General features: G+C 33.8%; 1 protein-coding gene across 2 annotated transcripts in view; it reads right to left on the bottom strand.

The window, feature by feature from the left end:
• Positions 1 to 419: 419 nt before the first annotated feature.
• LOC138190060 (potassium voltage-gated channel subfamily KQT member 1-like) overlaps positions 420 to 20,819 on the bottom strand; it is a 51,087-nt gene continuing 30,687 nt past the window's right edge. The window contains exons 4-5 of one of the 2 annotated variants that reach the window (XM_069132543.1): positions 19,602 to 19,776; positions 420 to 1,190 (exon numbers count right to left, since the gene is read on the bottom strand). In XM_069132543.1, coding sequence (XP_068988644.1) covers positions 1,157 to 1,190; positions 19,602 to 19,776 — 209 coding nt within the window. In that variant the 3' untranslated portion in view covers positions 420 to 1,156. Of the gene's footprint in view, positions 1,191 to 13,734; positions 13,860 to 19,601; positions 19,777 to 20,819 lie in introns of those variants that run through there. The other variant, XM_069132542.1, reaches the window with a different exon arrangement.

Here is a 20,819-nt window from a genome sequence, read left to right as displayed (position 1 = left end):
AAAGAGTAAATAGAGAAAGCGAAGAGAGATAAGAGAGATATCAAGCGAAAAAGATAAATACAACGAAGAGCATAATTAAGATATTGTTACGCGAATTTTATATATTTTTCCCTGGCAATTCCAATAGATTGAAATATATTACGCCATAATATTTCATTTTTACAAAGTATTACGTCGTATCGGACCACTTTTCTCGGACAATCTAAACCGTTCGCGTTGTTGAAAATTTGTTAGTCTCCTTCCGCTGTTGTGAGTAGCAATATCGCAATGAAATCAACGAAGAAGCCTATCTACCGGAAGAAGTCGACCGCCAAGGCAATAAATTGATTTATTTTGCATAGTTTGCTTAAAAAAAAGGAAGAAGTTTTTCGTAGCAATCTTCTCTTTTAACGGCCAGAATTTATTATTCAGATGAGTAACGGTGATAAAGGTTATTAACGAATTACGAGCTTATTATCTCGCCCTTTTCACACCACTTTTATATTACTCTTTGGAAAAGCTTTCCCATTACTTCTGATGGCTTGGCATGACTTTCGTTTATAACAGTCTTTTATTTTATACGACTTTCGCGGGCTTATGCAGTGCACTTGCTGGTTACGTCGTTTTAAAAAGGCATGAAATAAATCAAAATGTTTTTTATTTGTTACACAGAAGGGACCAAAAGATGTTGGCTGTGCGCTTTCTCAAAATTGAATCAATTTATCGTCAGTTGGGAAATTTCTTTTGTTGAAACGTGCATACGTCTTTTTATCCTCCTCTGTATATTAAAATTTCTTTCGCGCTTATAATTCGCGACAATTGATCTTCAACGTTTTAAAGCTCTTCACATACACTTGTTTTTCTGTGTTTCTTTTTTTTTTTTTTGGCACAAGGTACACGAATAAGGGAACGTTGAAGGGAGCGAATCGCCCGAGGAATCCCCGTTTTGTTCCAAAATCAGAAGCGCAAATGCGAAATGTGAAAGTTCACGTTAAATTTAGTTGCAACGCCGCTCATCCGAGCCTAGCGTTTGATCTCAAAGCAAACCACGATCTACTCCAATCTTCCACCTGCTCTCCTTGTTTGTTCCTTTCACACGCTTTCCTCCACCATTTGTTCATCTTTCTACTCGACGAATCCTTTTCTTCGTTTCGTTTCCCTTTCCTGCGAAACATCGTTAGAGTGTCTTCGTCCAGTTGAATCTATAACAACTGTGAATTTAAAAGCAAGAAGAAAATTTGCAAATAACTTGTAGTAGTTAACGAAATAAATGTATTCCGAGCTCCACTCCAGCAAATAAATCTGGATAGGAGATTTCTTTGAAAATATTCTTCTTCTTTGAAAATATTGAAAATATTGTATACATTAAGGAAGTAGAACCTAGATTTTTTCATTCGAAATCATGCGAATCTCCGTACGGAAAGTTTTAGAAATCAAGTTATCAAATTTACAAATCATTAAATTCAACGAGATTTACCGATTTACAGATTTCAAACATATGAAAGGAATGAAAAGATATGGAAAAAGATGATATGCAAAGGTATAAGATATTTATAAGATTTTACACGTGTAAAAATATATCTAATCAATGATTAGTTAATCCTGAAACAAATTTTTCCGACGTTGCATTAAGTTTTGTATTTATCACGTTTTTCAACGTTCCATTTAGAAAAATCGAACGTCATGGTACAAATTTCCCAGTCGATGCTCCCATGCCGCCGCGCCGCTACGCTCGCGTTGCGCTCAATAACCACTATCAAACATTTGTCAAAATAAAACCGCGACAACCGAATAAAATAAAAAGTCGAGAAATATAATACGCGAAATCAATGCCGTTAATGCTTCGATTGCGATTTAAATTGGTTCGCTCGTGAACACGCTGATTTCTCAATTTTATCACGTCAACGATACACGATGCCACCTCTAAATAAAGGACGACAAATCTCGTCGTTATACTTGCCTTCATATTTCAGTCGCCTGACTTTTCCCAATATCCCTGCGAAATTAATTGTTAGACTGCTGATTTTTATACAAATTTGTCTTTCTATGGACACGACTAAAGAAATATAACTTTCAGATTTGTTTTGGTTATTAAAAATTATAACGAATGCTTTATTTTAGATATTTTATACATTTTCGTTACATATTAAATATATTTTAAATAATATTTTCACTATAACATACAAATTACACATTATATGCGTTCTGTCCTTATCTTCGTCTTCAAATTTCTAAGACAAACGCAGAAAACTCCGCAGCGTATCAAATTACGATTCGATTATACAAAAGTACATTAAAGAATGGCCCCGAATAAAGAATGAGTCGAATGGAAATCGTTTTAAAAATACAACCTTCGAAATTTGATGTTTTCTCAAGACGAAATCTTTTCTAAAGTGTGCTCCTTTTGTGTCACAAGAAGTTGTACAAATAAATTTTGCAAAATGGAAATTATCGATGGAGAATCGTTCTATTTCTACTTCCTACTAGAGAATACCACTAACTCAACTCTTGTATAACCAGATAGACGCGAGTCGATCGTGTTCTCGCATGAAAAGGAACGCGAACCGACTCGGCTGAAACTCTGAAATAGAATGTGCAAAGGGGCCCATTAGCGACCTGTTTGTACACTCCAACGCTCTGAAGTGAGCACTTTCCGTGCTACTTCATCTTCTGCTAAGAGGCTGACCTCGCCGAACGCCCGGATCCTATTGTCTTCGAAGAGAAGCGACGTCTTCGCCACAAAAAAACAAGAGGATAATTCTATACGAGCTCGTGTCTGTTTCCCATTGTCATTCGTTTCAATGACGGAGGCCTAAGGTGACGGATCTCTTTGCATTACGGATCTCTTCGTTTTGCCTCCCAGTGGAACGAACTGAACTTGTGCTAATTAGGAATTTTTCACACAACATCTCGAGTATCTTTCGGTGTTTCATTCACGGCAGTTGAGCTCGAAAGGTTTCTATACAATTTGACGATATATTCATTTTGAGAGAGCTGGCTTTGTGCGATCGAGAAGACAGGTACATATGTAGTTTCGAAGTACCGTAAATATTTTAAATATAAATATTCTATTTGTGTATTATATAGATAGATATAATATTGCATGTTTCAAAGGAGAAGTCAATTATTAACAATTTCAAACAAAAAATTTGATAAATATTTCGAACACAGATGCTTCGTGTCTATAGGTACTCTGGGTAAAAATATAAATATTTTTTCATAATGTTATATTTTCCAAGTGGAAGTACACTTTTACATCTTTTCGCAAGCAGTTTCGCAATTCGAAATTTACAAGACGTCAATATATTCTTTATTTCTGACTTCTGGCTATTTTTTATATTAGAAATATTAGTATATATTATATATCAGAAATTCGAAATTCTCAATCGTTAAGCGACATTTAACGACTCGACCGATCAGAACGACCTCAAAACGAACTAGAACATTGTATACGATAATTTTACTCTGCTGCTTACTACATATAAATCGGTCGTTTTATACGAATGGTTTTCTGATGGCAGAAAAAGGAAGGTAGAAACGATAAAAAAAAGGGAAAGCAAAGGAAGATGAAGAACGAGAGAAGCGAATTTCTTTCTAGCTTCGCTAATGGTCTCGTCAATAAACTTACTCAGCAAATCCTAACTTACACATATAACGGCTAATGTTGTGTGATACAGGTTTTGCGTATGTACCAGCTTTGATGGAGAGAATTTCACAAGAATAACAATTACCAGATAGTCGACAAATGGCGCTTTCGGAAGTTAATATACAAATTTCTAGATATTATTAAGCTTCAAAATATTTGTACATTCTCTACCAAACTTCTTTAAATTCTTCTTTATTTTTCCTTTGAAATGATAGAATGAATAAAACAAGGAGTAACATGAAAAACAAAATTGTAAAATTATAATCTCGTTAGCAAGCTGTAACGCAAATCGTTGAATTATTTCAATTTTTTTATACATTTATGTAGATGGTTACTATAAAATACATATCGATATTCTCTGATGCGAGAGGATCCTCTCACACGTGTAATCCAATTTCTGTATTCTTCCACATGAATGGTGGCTTACGATACATCTACCATGCGGCAAATAATTAATCTGTCGTAAAAGTTAACGAAATCATCGTCAAACGTTTACTCTCACAACTTACTCGCCGCACATCCAATTTGAATGGATATCTTTAGCAAATAGAATCTTACTCTCGTTTTGGCAAGCAGAAAGAACTTGTTATACTTTGAAAAGATGCACAACATACGCAATTGGAACGAGAAATCGTGCATATGAAAAAGTCTTCTTTCTCATATTTTGTTTTAAAGTGCGCGCGAAGATATTTTTTAAGTAGTTAGAAAAATATAAAAAGAAAGAGCTTAAGAGAATTAAAAAAGTATTTAGTTATAATATTTGGTATTTATTATTACATTATATTATATAGTATTTAGCTATAGTCATAGCGTTATAGCATAGTTTTGACGGAAATAATTGATAAAACAAAGTGTCGTTGATAATATTTTCATTTATACTTTCTTGAAAAACGTTATATGTATATTCAAATATGTATATTCAAATTAATCCTTGCCTGATCAAATTTTATCTCGCGCTTTTAACTTTTTCTACGGAAGATCACCTTCTCTTCGCTTGTACAGCGCTTTCAGCTTGTTCAGCGCATTTTAATAATTTATTTTAACGAAGTAGTAGATGTTACTGTCACCACATGTGTACCATGTTAGCTTTCACGAGAACTCTTCTCTCCCATTTTGTCATTTAACTTCCGACATTTAACGATTATTGCTCCACGCTGTAGAGTTTACTTTGTAAGCTATCAAGAACACCCACGAATTAAATGTATCCTCGCGCCTGTCATCCATAATTGCGTTAGTTTTATTTCTCGTCGATTGCGCCTTCGAAAACAACGGGAAATTATAAAAAACAACGGGATCACAGCCTTTTATCCGAACATATCAATTTTGCAATGGAACAAAGGAGATACGAGCTCGGGCAAAAGAAAATCTCGAAACTCTCAATGAATTATTTCGTAGTTTTTACGTGAAAAGCCATATATCGTTATAAATGATCCCACGTATCCTTTGATACAAGATCGGGAAAAAGGAAAAAAGGAAAACTCATGCTCGAAGGAAAGACCTGGAATTCTTCGATAGAAAATCGTTACTTGAGATGCGGTGTCTGTATTTGACCGTGCAAATTATTCCCCTAATAGAACAGCCGTATTTTTCAATAGCATTATTTTCACTTTTTCTTTCCTCTTCTCGTCTAACAAAATTACTTATTATTCTCGGAAATATGGATATTTCGATTTTGAGATCAATCGTTGGCAGTCTATCGCGTGATTTATACAATAATTTCTAACTATAGTCGAGTAACTACACCACCTAGCTACTTGTTGCAAGAATAATGGAATTATGCTGTCACTTTTGCTCTCTCTCTCTCTCTCTCTCTCTCTCTCTCTCTCTCTCTCTCTCTCTCTGAATTTCGAGAATTACCTATTATTCCGTATTAAATATGCATGAAAATTAATTAAACTGAAAGGCTAGATTAAAGTTCGTAAATGAAAATGTTAAACTTCATGAATTACAGGTTGAAATTCATAGTCAGAGTATACGTTGAATTTAATTTTCTTGAAGATTAATGATTAGATTCGCGATTCATGTAGAAATTATATCTGTGTACGTTTCTCACACTGTGTACAAAATTACAATATACTGTATATATAAAATAACAATATACTGTGTACAAAATTGATATCATGAAATGCCATCCAGAAAATATATTTCGACAATGTCTGATATTTTACGGTAAAATTAAACGTTCTCGTTTGCGGAATTATTTTAACAACAAATATAGCTGGTATTTATTTGTTAACCTGATGATTACAAAAAAAAGTGAACGATGTTATTCGCATAACGAATCAACTTCCTAAAAAAACATCATAAAATATATGAATTTTTATCAAATTTTTTGTTATTTATCTCGTAATTGATCTCGGAAATTAAACACTTGCAATTAAAGAAGATGCATCATAAAGTAATCGCAATTATAACACTCCATTCTAATTATAAAAAAATATTCGCAACATTTAATCGATCGATATGTAATTTCTCGACAAATATGTAATAAACACTCCATTCTAATTATAAAAAAATATTCGCAACATTTAATCGATCGATATGTAATTTCTCGACAAATATGTAATAAACATATGGAGACATACAAATAATACAGCAAATATACCTAAGTATACCATATAGTATAACGATATGTTTGCTAACATTGTTCGCAACTTCACCGTGTTTTCCGTATATTTCTCGTGTCGTACAACCTAAGTGCCTCTTCTTTTCGTCGCTGAAATTGTCGTCAGGATGCACAAATAAAATACAAAGCGGAGAAAAATAGAGGGGAAAGACATGAAAAGGAGAAAAGAAGGTGGCGATTCAAAGCAATATTTCGAACACTACAAGAAGAGAATCACTTTGCAACCACAGATCTGTCGATCGATCAGGCAAAGTATCGATATTCAGACTTGGACGAGTGTACAGCTCTCGGTGAATTGCGCCTTTTTCCCTAGACCTCGATCAAACGTGAACTTCAATAGCTCTTTTCTCCCAATGAAAACTTTCACAGACTTCCACCGTTCACGCCCGAATCGTTTATCTTTCAACCGCAAGCTTTTTTACCTCGTCAAACTTTGCTTTTCGTACGATTGTGCCTAAACAGTATTTAAATTCGGATTCAAAATATAGATGGAATATATGTTTTCGCTTCTTGGATTCAGAATAAAAATCTAGATACAATTCGTGTCTCCTTCTCTTGAATATTTATGCAATTTCATGTTTCTGCAGATATGATTGAACGAATGGAACACAAACGTAGATTTGTTCCATCTACTAAAATATTTTAACGATTGCCAAAACTTGCTAAATATTTTACATTGTATATTTATACGTTATATGCATTCTCTCTATATTTCTACATGTTTATCCGGAAGCAACTGTTCGGAAACAGAAGACAAATAACTTGATACATCTGACAGCGAACGAATCACAAGTTATTCGTTCCAAGTAATCAAGTACAAACAATATCTCTTAACGAGATATTCATTTTATCCGGCACACAGTGCGAGAACCAAGAATTCTAAATTTTTCGAATTATTCATTCTAAATCATTGAAAAAATAATCTTTCCTAAGGAGATATTACACGCGTGTTTCCTAAGCGTCCCTCGTTTCATTCATTGCACGGTGCAAGGACCATGAAGTGTACAAATTCACCGCAAACAACCATCGAGAAACATACAAACTCCGAACTTTCCATCGAACAAGTTGATTCAAACAAGTCGGTGCCAAGAATGCAAGAACGTTGCCTGTCCGGCAACGACTCGCAATTTAAGTGGCGCGGAATCAACATTTCAAAGAGACAGGAAGAACATCCAATTGCTGGGAGCAAGAAGGAAATAAACGCAGAAGAAAAACGATTGCGAGGTAGGAGGGAAACGTGAAAAGCAGCGAAGCGAACGCAACAGCAAGAGTTATACTTTGTGGCAGGGGTCTTTTGGTCGCCGAATGGGAAGAATCGATATTCACATGCGGGTCGATATCTCGCGGCAAGGCCACACCACGACCCTTCTGCATTATTGATGCTTGATGGACGGCTTTTGTGGAACGGGGTGTCTCGCTGTTTGCGGGTCACCAAGCCTCGCGTGCCGACTGCTCTGTGTCACAATAATTTTCTCGCTGCGCACCGGTTATCCTATTCAACGATGGACGTTTGCATGGTGAATGCCTGGAATGCGACTAATCGAGACATTAACAGATAACTAACTACCCTTTTTTAATGCATTCACCGACGCATTAGATCGTACCACGAGTTTTTATTTTATCAAAAGTTTCACGTAAAGTTACAGAAATTACGTCTTTGATCATAGACGTACGCTCTCTCGTTTACTGTTCGTTAGAAACTAACTTTTCTGTCTCCTTAATTGTTAACTTTTGATCGCGTTCTATTAGGTTTACTTCTTTCTTTTCTTCTTTTTCTTTTTTTTTTTTGTATCGTGTAATTTATAAATTTGTGACACGTCTGACAGAATTTTAAATACTTATTATTCGCTATTTAAGTTGCAATAATTTCTTAATCTTCTTAAACTTTGCAACTATTAAGGATGAAACGGTAATTAAGAAAATAGATATGTTATTGATAACGGTCACTCACTCTCTATCGTTGTTATTCATTTACTTTTTAATATCAACGTATTCTTTGCTTACATGGTGTCCTTTACGTAATCGATATTCTAGAAAAGTCAGAAAATTAATATCTCATATTACGGACGAAACGTATAGCACGGTTAAAGATGAATAAATTGTATCGAGACTATAGTAACTAAACATGATTTATTGGATGATAGGACGTCGAGGATGATGCATGTTTATACTCATACGTAAGACACATCGATTCCATCATACTTTCATAATCGCAGAACTGTCTACCGTTAATGTTTATCGTCAAAGACATGGAATTTTTTAAAAAATTTTCAATCTACGTCAACCTAATCTCTATACAAATGCTATAATAAATATAATGATGTCGACATTCTTCCTACAACCATTGTATGTCCTGTCTATAGAATTTCAAACTTGAAGATGGGTCTTAAAACCGGCTTTTTGGTCCAGCGTCGTTCATTGTCAGCCTCCCACTAACCATAAAATTAACCATTTAAAAAAGATAGTTTCAAGTTTAAATAGATTTAACCGGCGAAGAAAAAGTTGAAACTTTGTCATTATATTCCTTCGTCAAAATCTTCATTAAACGTGATAATGTAGATCGACTCGTCCTCTTCCCGCCACTTTGAAAACTAAATTGCTCTATTGGGTTGGCAACTAAGTGATTGCGGATTTTGTCAATAACACCTAATGACAAAATCCGCAATCACTTAGTTACCAACCCAATAGATCTTCTGAATCCCCTAAATCCACCACGTACGGATATATCAAACTATAGTGCGGGGCACGCGGTAACTGTACAATTGCGCGCTTTTCGCAAAAAGAAACTTTACTAAATTTAAAAACTAAAAGGATGGACGAACGCGATAGTGGCACGGACACGCGAGCACAAACCGATTGGCTCGTCGATATTGTGCTAGCGGGCACAAAGCGAATTCTTTTCAAGACGATATTGGAATCTCCCAGGCCTATCGAGCTTCCCAACGGCTAAATCACGGCAACGAGACACATTGATCGATAATGGTTTTCGGTAGCGCGGTTTTTCATCGACGCGCGAGCAACAAACGCATTATACGCGTCAACCTTTGCAAAGCAACACCGACTCGAATCAAGCAATTCCGATTGCTCTTACTATCCAATACTCGTTGCTCTTTTTACTTGCAATTACAGCTACTGTTCCAGTACGTGGATCCGTACAAGCTGTTGAAGTATTGGTTTGGCAACTAAGTGATTGCGGATTTTGTCATTAGATCGTATTGACAAAATCCGCAATCACTTTGTTGTCAACCCAATAATTACTTCAAGAAAAACTCTACACCTTTATTTTTGTATATCCGTTACCTGGAGAGAGCTGCTATGAAGAGAATAGAATTTAGTGAAAAAAATTCAAAATAAAGAGAGGTCCATATTATTGTGCCTTTGAATATAAATTTTGATTTGGGTTACAACGTCTAGAAACAAATGAGTTATAACTAGATTTCTATTGCTATTTCTTGTAGTGTTCAGCTAGAGCTACCAAAATTAACCTTTTGATGATGTCCTTTGCTATAATGTATGAACGTGCTGCATATTCAATTCTATTGTATTGTAACATTGAAAAAGTGAGGATCTGGATCAGCATACACTATACCTGTACTTATACTTATACCTATACTTATTTCAATATATTACAAATTCATCCACTCGTTCCTCTATCGGTCAACTTCAACACAAGCGGATACTGATTTTTTTCGCGACAAATTCTTTGCAATTTGTTTATCGCGGATGTCTTGACCTTTTCTTGTTTTTCTCTTTCTATTGTTCATAGCCGTATCGATTACAAACAGACGAATCGTTTTCAGTAATTATGCAAACTCGTAGTTTTAAGAATATAATTAAAACAGAAATAGAACGATAGTGGAAAATTGTTTGAAATATCATAAAAGGCATTGGATATTTTGTACAAATATTTTGTTCATACCGTGTGCTTCCCGTGTAATTTTACGCCTTTTAATCTCCTATAAATGCGTAAAATCTAGTTATCAGTGACGCGAGAGAATGAGATAATTACACAATGGATTAAAAATTAACAATATCTAAATTATGGATGTTGAAATATGTGAATGAAATATGGGAAATATGAAAACGTAATATGCCAACTTACGCATGATAAGTATATTGAAAATTGTGAAAATATTCTGGAATAACGAAGTCTTCAATATAAGCGCCCGTTATCAAAAACCAGATATTACAGAAAAAAGAGACGATAGACGTGTACGAAATATAATCTTAACAAATTCTGCGAAAATTGTGTAACGTATGAAATTATGCGAAATAATACGCGGATCAATTAAAAAACAAAAAAGACAAATCAATTTTCTGTAAAATACGCGTTTGTATAAGCAACCGAATCCTATTAATAATTCTTCTACTGATTTATAATCTTCAAAATTATTCTTCCTAAAATTATTTCTATATTTTCGCATAGTATTATCCTCATCGCCGATTATATTAGGTTGTCCGAAAAGTTTCTTTCACTTTATAAAGAAATAATAGACGCACAATGTTTTTTGTTTTATGTTAGCTTATTGAATTATGCACGAACATAATAATAAAAATATAACGAAATGGATCATACCTAATTTAATAAAATAATATAAAACAGAAATTGTTGCTCATGTATTATCACCTTATGAAACGAAAGAAACTTTTCGAACAACCTAATATGATTATATTTATAATATAGTACATCCAATTTCATGTGAAAAATTGCGAATTTTTCAACATGCAAATTTCATGAAGAAACGAAAGAACGAAAGAGCGAGTAATATTCAGGCAAACAAAAATAACTTGAAGCATCGTGAAAACCGTTCTTCATTCAGTTTACGATGTGGAAAAAAGGCTGCAGTGGAAAAAAATTCATTTTAATGTTTTGTAGCTTTGTCAATGGTTATATTGGACTGCATTTCTTTAAAATTCATTCGTTTAAAATGCTACCAGGCTTTACGTTATGCAGGAGAAACGCTCAGGAAATATTTTTAAGCACGGTTATAACTACTCCTTGAAAAGCACAAAATTCAATTCGCTGAAAAGTAGAGAAGTTTAAAGTCTTGTCACTACACCATTCAACCTATTATTATTGCAATTGCTAATGAATTTTTGAAGATGTTAACTCCCATCGTTTCCTTCCTTTTCGTATATTGTTTAATAACTTTCTAATTAATTCGTGTCGCCTCCAGCGGATAATTTATATATCGAATTAATCCACTAGCGACGTTAAAATATTTTCACGGGTAAAACTCAATGTAACAAGAAAATGTCGTTGTGGAACGGCTGAATAGTTGAACTGCCGTGTAGCATAATTATTTTAATATTTAAGAGAAACAGAGTGAGGACGAAGCGATGTTTAATAATTGTCATTATATCATATCAAATATATTACTTTTGTTCATTTTGACACTGTAGTTTCATATCCTTATGTACGAAGAAGAACGACGTAAACAGAAATTTGATTTATAAAATCCACTTCAAATTTCTCGAATTATTCAGAATCCGTTCACGGATCGAGAAAATGGGTATAAAGTTTCAAAATTTACAGTAAACAATGACAATTTCGTTACAGTGCAATTTTAGACGTGTCCCTCTGCGAGTTATTTAACTTCCTGCGTATAAAATTCTTCAACATTTCAATTTCGTATTAAAGTATTCGATTTTTTCAATGGCCAGAAAATTTTCCTCGCATTTCATAACTGTTTGCTTAATCGATTCGTACAACATGCCCTTTAATAACCGTCACAATTTTATTGTAGAAGATATTTCGATACGACGCGCACCATTAATGCATATTTGGATAGGTAGAATTTATTGGAAGGAAGAAGAAAAATTGTAAAAATGAAAAAAGTCCGTGTATAATCCCATAAATATCAATAGCTTATGACAAAAATAATATCTTAACAAATATATTAATTGTACATACGCGTGTACAAAAAGACGGCCAGTGTCCTACATTTCCGAAATACTCAAAATTGATTCGTAACCTATTTAAAAAATATACAGGACTTTGGTCACAAAGTTTTAATATTCATACACATACATGATGCATACATACTCTACTCAACCAAGCTATCGCCCAATATCTAGATTAAACATCCACTCGATCCTTCATTTTCCTTTAAAAGATAAAGGAAAGGAGGGAGTTTAAAAACCTGGTTCATCGTTCGTCTTAATTCTAATTTATTTAATTCTTTTTAAATTGACAATTTTCTCTCGACAATTTTACGTGGACGCACGTAGGATCTGTTATGATTTTATTCTTCATTATTGCATCGGTATATAACAAAATACGATACACAGAGGATCAACGCAAAGTTAATTCAACATATGAAGAGCCATGAAGCATTAAGGTAATCGTGTTGAAAGCTTTGCAACGCAATGATAACACGTTGCAATCCTACGCAACATGAACAATTTGAATTAAAAGGGGAAACCACGGTAACTGTGCGAGGAAACACGAGTAGCTGGGCCGAGCTCGCAAAACAGAAGCACAATCTAGCACAGAAGCTCGGATCCACGCGAATCTCGTCTTAAAGCGGTCGACTAAGGCCGCTTTACAGACGTCCTTCTCTGTTATCCAACACGGTACCTTGAAAAGAAGTAGGTTACAGGGTCCACACATAGTCGGGGACAAAAATATGTGGACAAAACTATATGAATTATATACCTAAATTTTATTTATTATACATTTTATCTTTCATATTATTATACATATACATATCTGTTATACGTTATTTACAATTTAATTTTAATTAAATAGCTTCGATTAAATAGTAAATAATCGAAATTAATATTTACATTTTTATGTAAACAAGCTTTATTTAACAAAACTTCATTGGCATCCATTTCCACTGTCCAGTACGATGAGACCAGGAAAAGAACGAAACACCAAGGTGAACGTGAAAGGATAACGTAGACGTACAGCTCTGATATTCATACGTATAGTTACAAAAGTGAGAAAATCGATATTAGTCGTTAAGCTGCTAGCTATCCTATCCTGCCTTCTCCGATTCATCATCCATTTCCCTCTGATACACCGGGCCTTGATTTCGTCCTATTCCTTTTTTCGATGCCAACTCCGAAGCGTCCTCCAAATTTCTCGATACATTGTCCGCGATATTCGTCAATATCCGTTTTTTTTTCTTTTCCTCAGTCCCTTTGAAACTATTCTCTACAGTAACGAAAATATTCTCCGCTCTTCCTATTTCGAGATGTAGGAACGTATGCAATCATGTTAACGTTATTTAGATATCCTATTCACTGTGATGCTCATACGTCGCCGTATGATTCAGAATCTCATGTTAGGCGGTCTCATGTATCGTACTCGTATCTACGCTTACTCAGTCAGTAGCAGTTCGAAGATAGCGAAAATGAAATTTTCTTATTTTTACACGCGGAAGATTCACTTCATTTATTTCATTAATGAAATCCTCGTGTAATAAAGAATTTAATTATTCGCATTCTTCGATCACGGTATCCATATGTGATTTTGTAAACTTCTATCTTCATGATTTCGACCTCGTGTCCTACAAATGTGGAGAACTCTTGTATAATGTAAAAAATTCTTCGTAAATTGGGAGGAGAACGTAACCCAAGGAACCACCAAGTTCGTATATCCTGTGAAGCGTTGTAATATTAGGAAATTCTTCTTAAAAAAACGAAATGTTATATTTATCTACAAAAAGTTGTCTTTTTTCGAAAAATAAATAGAAACTCAGAATATCACCAGGTATATCAATAAACAATTATCCTCCAATACGGTCGAAAATCTTCCACATAGCTGATACAGCAAATATGTGTAACGTTATAATAACACAAGCGTTAATAATTAACAGTAGATTTCTAGCGGAAAGTTTATGATTTTAATGCACTGTTATAGTTGGAAAAAATTATTCTGGAATTATATTTTACTTGGGTAAAAGATGTACAAAAATTCAATACGAGAGAAAAATTTTGTTCGGTAAAACGGAGAGAAAAGCAAAGTCGTGGGAACGTTATGGAAACATTTCGTTAATGGGAAAACAGGTAGACGATGTTGGCCAGCAAAAAGAAGGAAATTGCTGTCCAAGATCGATAGTAATGATGGAGCGAAACAGGCAGAATTATGACAGCGAATTCTGATTGGATCTCGTTAAAGAATTCGTGTCAAGAATAACATGTAACAAAGGCGAGACTGTGTATCGAATGTGACTCTCGTTACATTACATTGATAACGCCTAATGCAACAGTGGCGTGCTAATAATTGTGGAAAATATTTGTTTCCAGGGTTATTCGATACTTAACCATATGTATGATGTGTAGCTTTGAAAGATGTTTCTACAGATTGAAATGTCAAAAGGAAAATATCCGTGCAGAAACGTTTGAGAAATTCATGTTTTTCGTGAAGAAAGAAATAAAGCGAAATACTTATTTCGGTGGCTATTAACAATTCTAAACAACACAAAAATGCTAAAATGTTGTATCCAGTTATATTCAAGAAAATAACGATCTTCTTAACCCCTGGTCGGTTAAAGTTACAAAATTCCGAACATACATCCTATGTGTGCACGTTTTACAAGGAATATTCCGTTTTGAGACGCAATTCTCGGTTTAATGCCATTTCAAGTTAAACGAGCAACGCATATCGCTACCACGTTGCCATTAAACAACGTATAATTTTGCTTTACCCGGCCTTTGGAAGATCTCGCGAAATGCGCTGCACTCTGCTTGTCTGTTCTTAAAACGATACAATGCATATTACGTATTTATACGCAACTTGGTATACTGTTAGGAAAGAGATTAAAATTCAGCAACTAAAAATTGTATCTGATCTTCCTCTACCGTTCGTAGATTAATGGCCTTAATGCTCGGTTGATGTATCGAACGAACAGCTACGAATATAAATTATACGATGCAAAAGTTCCATAGAGTATTATTTTACATAATGTAGAGTAATATTTTACATAATAAAGATGCGTGAATAAAAAAATCATTATTTTCAAGAGATCGTACGCTGTTCCTCGTTGTACCGCGATGTGTTATTATGTTTGTAACAATACGTTCCTCAAGCTTAAGAAACGTTTTAGCGATAGTAAATCACGATCGGCTCGAAAGTGATTTAAAAAATACGTCGCAAAATTAATCTATCGGATTGAATAATAAATTCCTTCGTCTTTCGCTAATGCATTCATTTAAAAAACTTTTGTAGAACGTGTTTGATAGATATAAATTAAATACGTTGAACGTAATTGAATTTTTTAAGCCATATATAAGGAAGAATATTTTAAACAAATGGGACGAAAAAGTTACTTGCTGATTAGATAGATTTTTTATAAAAGTGATAGGACTTGACGAATGAACTTATTACTCAAGTTCAACATTTTTGTATAAAGAATCACCTCCTGTCCGATTGTCTGATATTTTGACCCCACTCTGTATAAAAGCAATATCGTCTCAGAACCTATGCTGCGCCTGCTTCGATGAAACGAATGTACGTCATAAAAGTAGCCGAGCCTTTCTTTCAAAATACCCTACGTACTCCTCGATACCGCATTGACCCTATTTCAGACGTGCTCCCTTCCGAACGACGTTCCACGAGGAAACGATATACTTTTCCGCGGCAGGCTCCCCCAGGTGTATTAGTATGAAAGCCCCGGTTATCATCACTGAAACATTCCTCACGCGAACAACTTCTGGCCCCTTCGATGATATATGCGCAGGGGGCAGAACACCACATGCACAGCCGTCACATGATCCAATTTGAATAATTTGAATAACTTGACACGACAGCAATAGCGTACCACGAATAATTCCTCCGCGATGGACAAGGCAAATTGCTTAATTGCATGTCTCACGATTCTTTTTCTGGGACGGTGGCGGGCGATTGTAAAGCGGACCGACATCGTCAGAAAACGTGTGATCTCGTTGGCCGAAAATTTTTAATTAAAATCGGATTCAGTCGCACAACTTTAGATGACTGGGAATGGCTTCGAATCTCGTGCATAGTCTGACGATTAGATTACCGATTCGTATGAATTTGTGGATTCGAAGATACAAAAATACATAGAATTCGCATAAAATGCAAAAATATTTAAGACGTAGTGAGTATAGCTCGTAGCAAACAATTTCAGAAAAAAATATCTGAAATTATATATATATATAATTTCCTATATAAAAATATATAATATTTCATATGTAATATCAAGCAATTTTTTGCGATCAATAAGTTTTTAAAATATTCTATTTTTATTAACAAAAATGTTAAGCTTTGGTATTAAATTCATTCGGCAAGTCCTGTCACTTTTATAAAAAAATCTATTTAATCAAGAAATAACTTTTTCGTCCCATTTGTTTAAAATATCCTTCCTTATATATGGCTTAAAAAATTCAATTACGTTCAACTATATTACCTTGATTTTTGTACATAGAACAGTATTTTAGATTTTGAGTGAGTTTCTGAATTCATTAGTCGAATGTAGTTTGTTAATTTTTTGTAAATGATATTTCAATCTGAATACTGCCAAGCGTTATCCATAATACACACTTATCTCTTTAAAATCATCTTTAACTTTTCTAAATAACATCATTTACATGTTAATTTCAATACCTACTGTAACGAATCAGCTAATGTTCGACAAATGTAATTGGCAAATATTATTTTATCAGTGTTACTAATTCGAAGTATTATATTTTAATGATAATCGGTGTAACAAGTGTGGCTTCCCTAATCTCGACATACGCATAATCACTCCGTTACAAATTTACGTAATTAAAGCATATTATATATTATTAAAAGTAACATTTGCATGTTCCAACAGTACTACAAAGCAGAATGAGAGTGAGTATTATTATCGCGAGTACCTTGTTCATACACGCCCAATTTGCAACAACCACTGTAAGCCTGGCTTACATTAGTTACATTAACCGCTTTGTTACATCAATGAGTTACCACTCTCCGTAGTAACCACTGCAACATTCTATTTTCGAATTAGGGTTCCAACCGTTTTAATCACCAACCTAACTAGTACTCGTTATCAGTAGCTTATTTACGAATTTAGATGAAAAGCACCTTTTGTTTTAACCTTTCGTACTCCACTGATGTTGCTGCAACGATATTAATAAATTGAAGATTGTATCTTGTACTGTTTCTAATAATAAGAAAAATTGAGAAAGGGACGAAGATTACTGTATAGGTTTTTTTGAAACAAAATAAAAAATTTTCGTTACGTAAAGAAAAATATCAGAAACGTTACTTTGCTCTACTTATATATTCTAATGTAACTTCTTCATCGAATATCTCTCTGGAAAACGTCACTCTATCGACGCGATTTAATTAAGAACCATATTCCACCGAAGGAAAAAAGAGGTAACAGTATTTTTTTCCAGATAAAGGAAGTAAGGAAAAATAAACGGTGTTTTTCATCTCTCGGAAAATTGACAAATAGACGGTCGTTAATCTTTGTAGAAAAATTCTGTTTGAGGGGTAGGTTCAAGTAAAAAAGCTGTTTTCTTAATATAAAAATCAGTGAGTCATCAAAGACATGTATATGATTTTCGAAAAGTATAAAACAATAGAAATGCTAAGATAGGATGTAGCAATACAAACGTAAAGCAGAAAGAATTATTTAAGGATTTTGTTTCTGCAACGAATATTTACGTTGCAAGAATTATAATTCTGTGTAGTACACGACACAAATCCTGTTAATTTGTAACGTTAATTTTTGCAATAAACGTGTTAAAGCTTTTGTAAGAAGGACCGAAGTACGACAAATCGAATTGCAGATTTCTGCATAGACGCTCAGTAAGTGATGTAGCCAGGATATTGATCAGACCAAGGGATACAGGTCGGTATAGAACACGCCATCTGTGCGAAGAGAATTCAACTTCCTAGCAAGCGCAATAAATCTTCTGTAAACAACGATGAAACTATCGATTCTAACTAATAATTTAAATACATTTAACCTACGTTTTGATAATTATTTTTATCATTTCAGAAAGTTTAGATATGTATTATACTTTCTACCATATTTTTTGTGTAAACTAAAGTTATGCTTAATTTTAATTTTAATTTTGATAATTAAAGAAAATTGTTCTTTTAGCGACAGTTTTAAAATATAATAAAGGAGGATACACATTTTTACAAAGGATACAAGAAATATCTTCGATGCTTCTAGTGTTAAGTTATTCTAACATCTTTTCCTAATCTTTCCAAATAATAGCTTGTCTAACATTTCTTTGTTTTTCACTTCTTTTTGTAATTGCAGTTAGAAAAGGGGAACAAAGTATTTCAGTTGCGCGGAATATATGTTTCATACATTTGTATAAACAAACTGATGGATAAAATACCATGTGTATTTCCCGTGCTTCGTGAAATACTCTATTCACACGATCAATCAAGTACACCGTATTCCATGATATTTATTAACTGACAACAAAGATCGATGTGGTAACGTTCAGGGAAGATAATATAGGAAGCGGGACCAATATACTACCATTAATCCGCCTTTGACATATCACCACGCAAGACAGCATCCAAACGAAGCTGCTTGAAATAACGTGTCCTATTATTAATGTTTATATAAGTTCACACTTTTACGAGGGCGACTGAAAAAATAGTATCTGACCGAACCACCCTCTAGATTCTAAATATTTCAATGAATACCTTGCTTTGATCGTTTCATATATTTCTCTGTAACTATTATTGTACGTCCTTGCACGCTTAAATTTTTCAGAAATGCATAAACATCCGCCGTCTATTTATTATTCACGGTATTCATTTATTATTCATTATTTATTGCGTAATGTCTTCCAACGTGAAAAATTCGGTTAATCGATGGAGAAACGACTCTTAAAGGAAAAAGATCGTACACGTAGAAAAAATTATTCATCGTGGAATATCCACGGTCAATGTTTATGTATTAAAATCATGACGCAGGCGAAAACTGCTGATTCATTTCGACTAAAAAGTATTACATTTTAAATAAATGCAGGCTTCTGTGCCACTCGATTTACAAACTTTTAACCAGGTATATCGTGTGTCATTTCAATATATAAAATATTTAGTTAGTTCACATTTTTCTACTACGAAACGTCGAAACTTAAAAGGTCCTATTGAAATATGCTTTCTCCTACTTCACGTAGAGAAATTCCAAAATCCATATATATTTGTACTACACATAGATATTCAGAAACTTGAATTATTTTATAGTAACAATACATATATGACTGTTACCAGAACGTACGATATAAGCTAAAGACAAAAGCGATAACGTATATTCCATACAGTAACAATAGTCATTGATGAAACGAATAACGATACGAAATATCGAAAGCATCAAAAACATCGAACAATGTATATATATAAAATTGATAGGTACTTACACAGAGAAGTGGTATAGGAAGCACTTCCAGCCAGTGGGACGCTCTAGGAAGTTGTAAACTTGGCCCTGAAAGGTCGCCTTCCCAGCACGCCGATGTTCCTTCACGTGATAACGACCCTCCCACGTGTTACGTTCGCCACCGGTGTTTGCACCCAACAGTAATCGTGGATCAACACCTGAACATTCGTGAAATTTCGTTGAATACTCCAAACACCGATAAAAGTACGGAAATTTAAAGATTTTTCGTCAGGAATTTCAAGTAACATTCCACGAAGCATTGAGTTTCCGCGAAGCTAAAGGATAGATAGGATGACTGTGAAAACGTTAGACTAGGTCTACGTATAATATAACGCAAAGGTTTATCGTTAGATCATCTGTGTACCAAATATTTTATTTTCATACATTCTATTAGAATATTTCATTTTAGTGTAATGTTAGCGTCGTTTCTTTTAGAGTTTTTTTTTAAAGGATGTAATATTTTTTAATGAAATTCGTTCCGGAGATATTTTACTTTTCGTATTTTCACATATATTTTCTTTATTCATTGAAACTTAATTAATACGAAATATGGTAATTTTATATGATTTAAGATTTCAGTTATCAGCAAACGAATGTAATAGGAATTAAATATAAAAATGACATCAGAATTTTTAGTTCAGAGTTTTTAACTTAAATATGTATACGCGTATTGCAAAATTTTTAAAAATCTATACACATGCAAAGATAAATTCTTCCTGTTAAATACTATCAAATAAATATTAACAACGTAGAAGCATATATTTATGACACATGACAATAAATGCACATTTTGGTTACGTAATACATTACATACAAGTATATACACACATATAGATATTTTCGATTCAGTCTGATAAAAATAAGTAACTTTAAAAGTTAATTTCAATCCACCAGGTGCACAGACATTCACAACAATTTGTCGAGGAATTGTTCGAGAAAGTTTAATATCAATAAGTTTACAAATAGCGAGATAGAAGTTTATACATATATGTATATAGTACTCTCACATAGACTAATGGACACTGGTTATGCATTGTAAAATAATTTATAGACACTGAGCTTTATAATTTTATTTACACGCGAAGCACATTAAAAGAGAACTTTATCAGATACTGTTATATGATTTCAAGCTTAAACCCCAATTAACATTGTTAAGAGTATCAGATCGTTACATAATAAATATCAAACTTTCAGTTATTTT

The sequence above is a fragment of the Bombus flavifrons genome, chromosome 2 (assembly GCF_040668555.2).
Source record: "Bombus flavifrons isolate JBK064 chromosome 2, iyBomFlav1_principal, whole genome shotgun sequence".
NCBI lineage: Eukaryota > Metazoa > Arthropoda > Insecta > Hymenoptera > Apidae > Bombus > Bombus flavifrons.
Note: the sequence above shows the minus strand (reverse complement) of the source record. Positions and strands in the feature narration are given on the sequence as shown.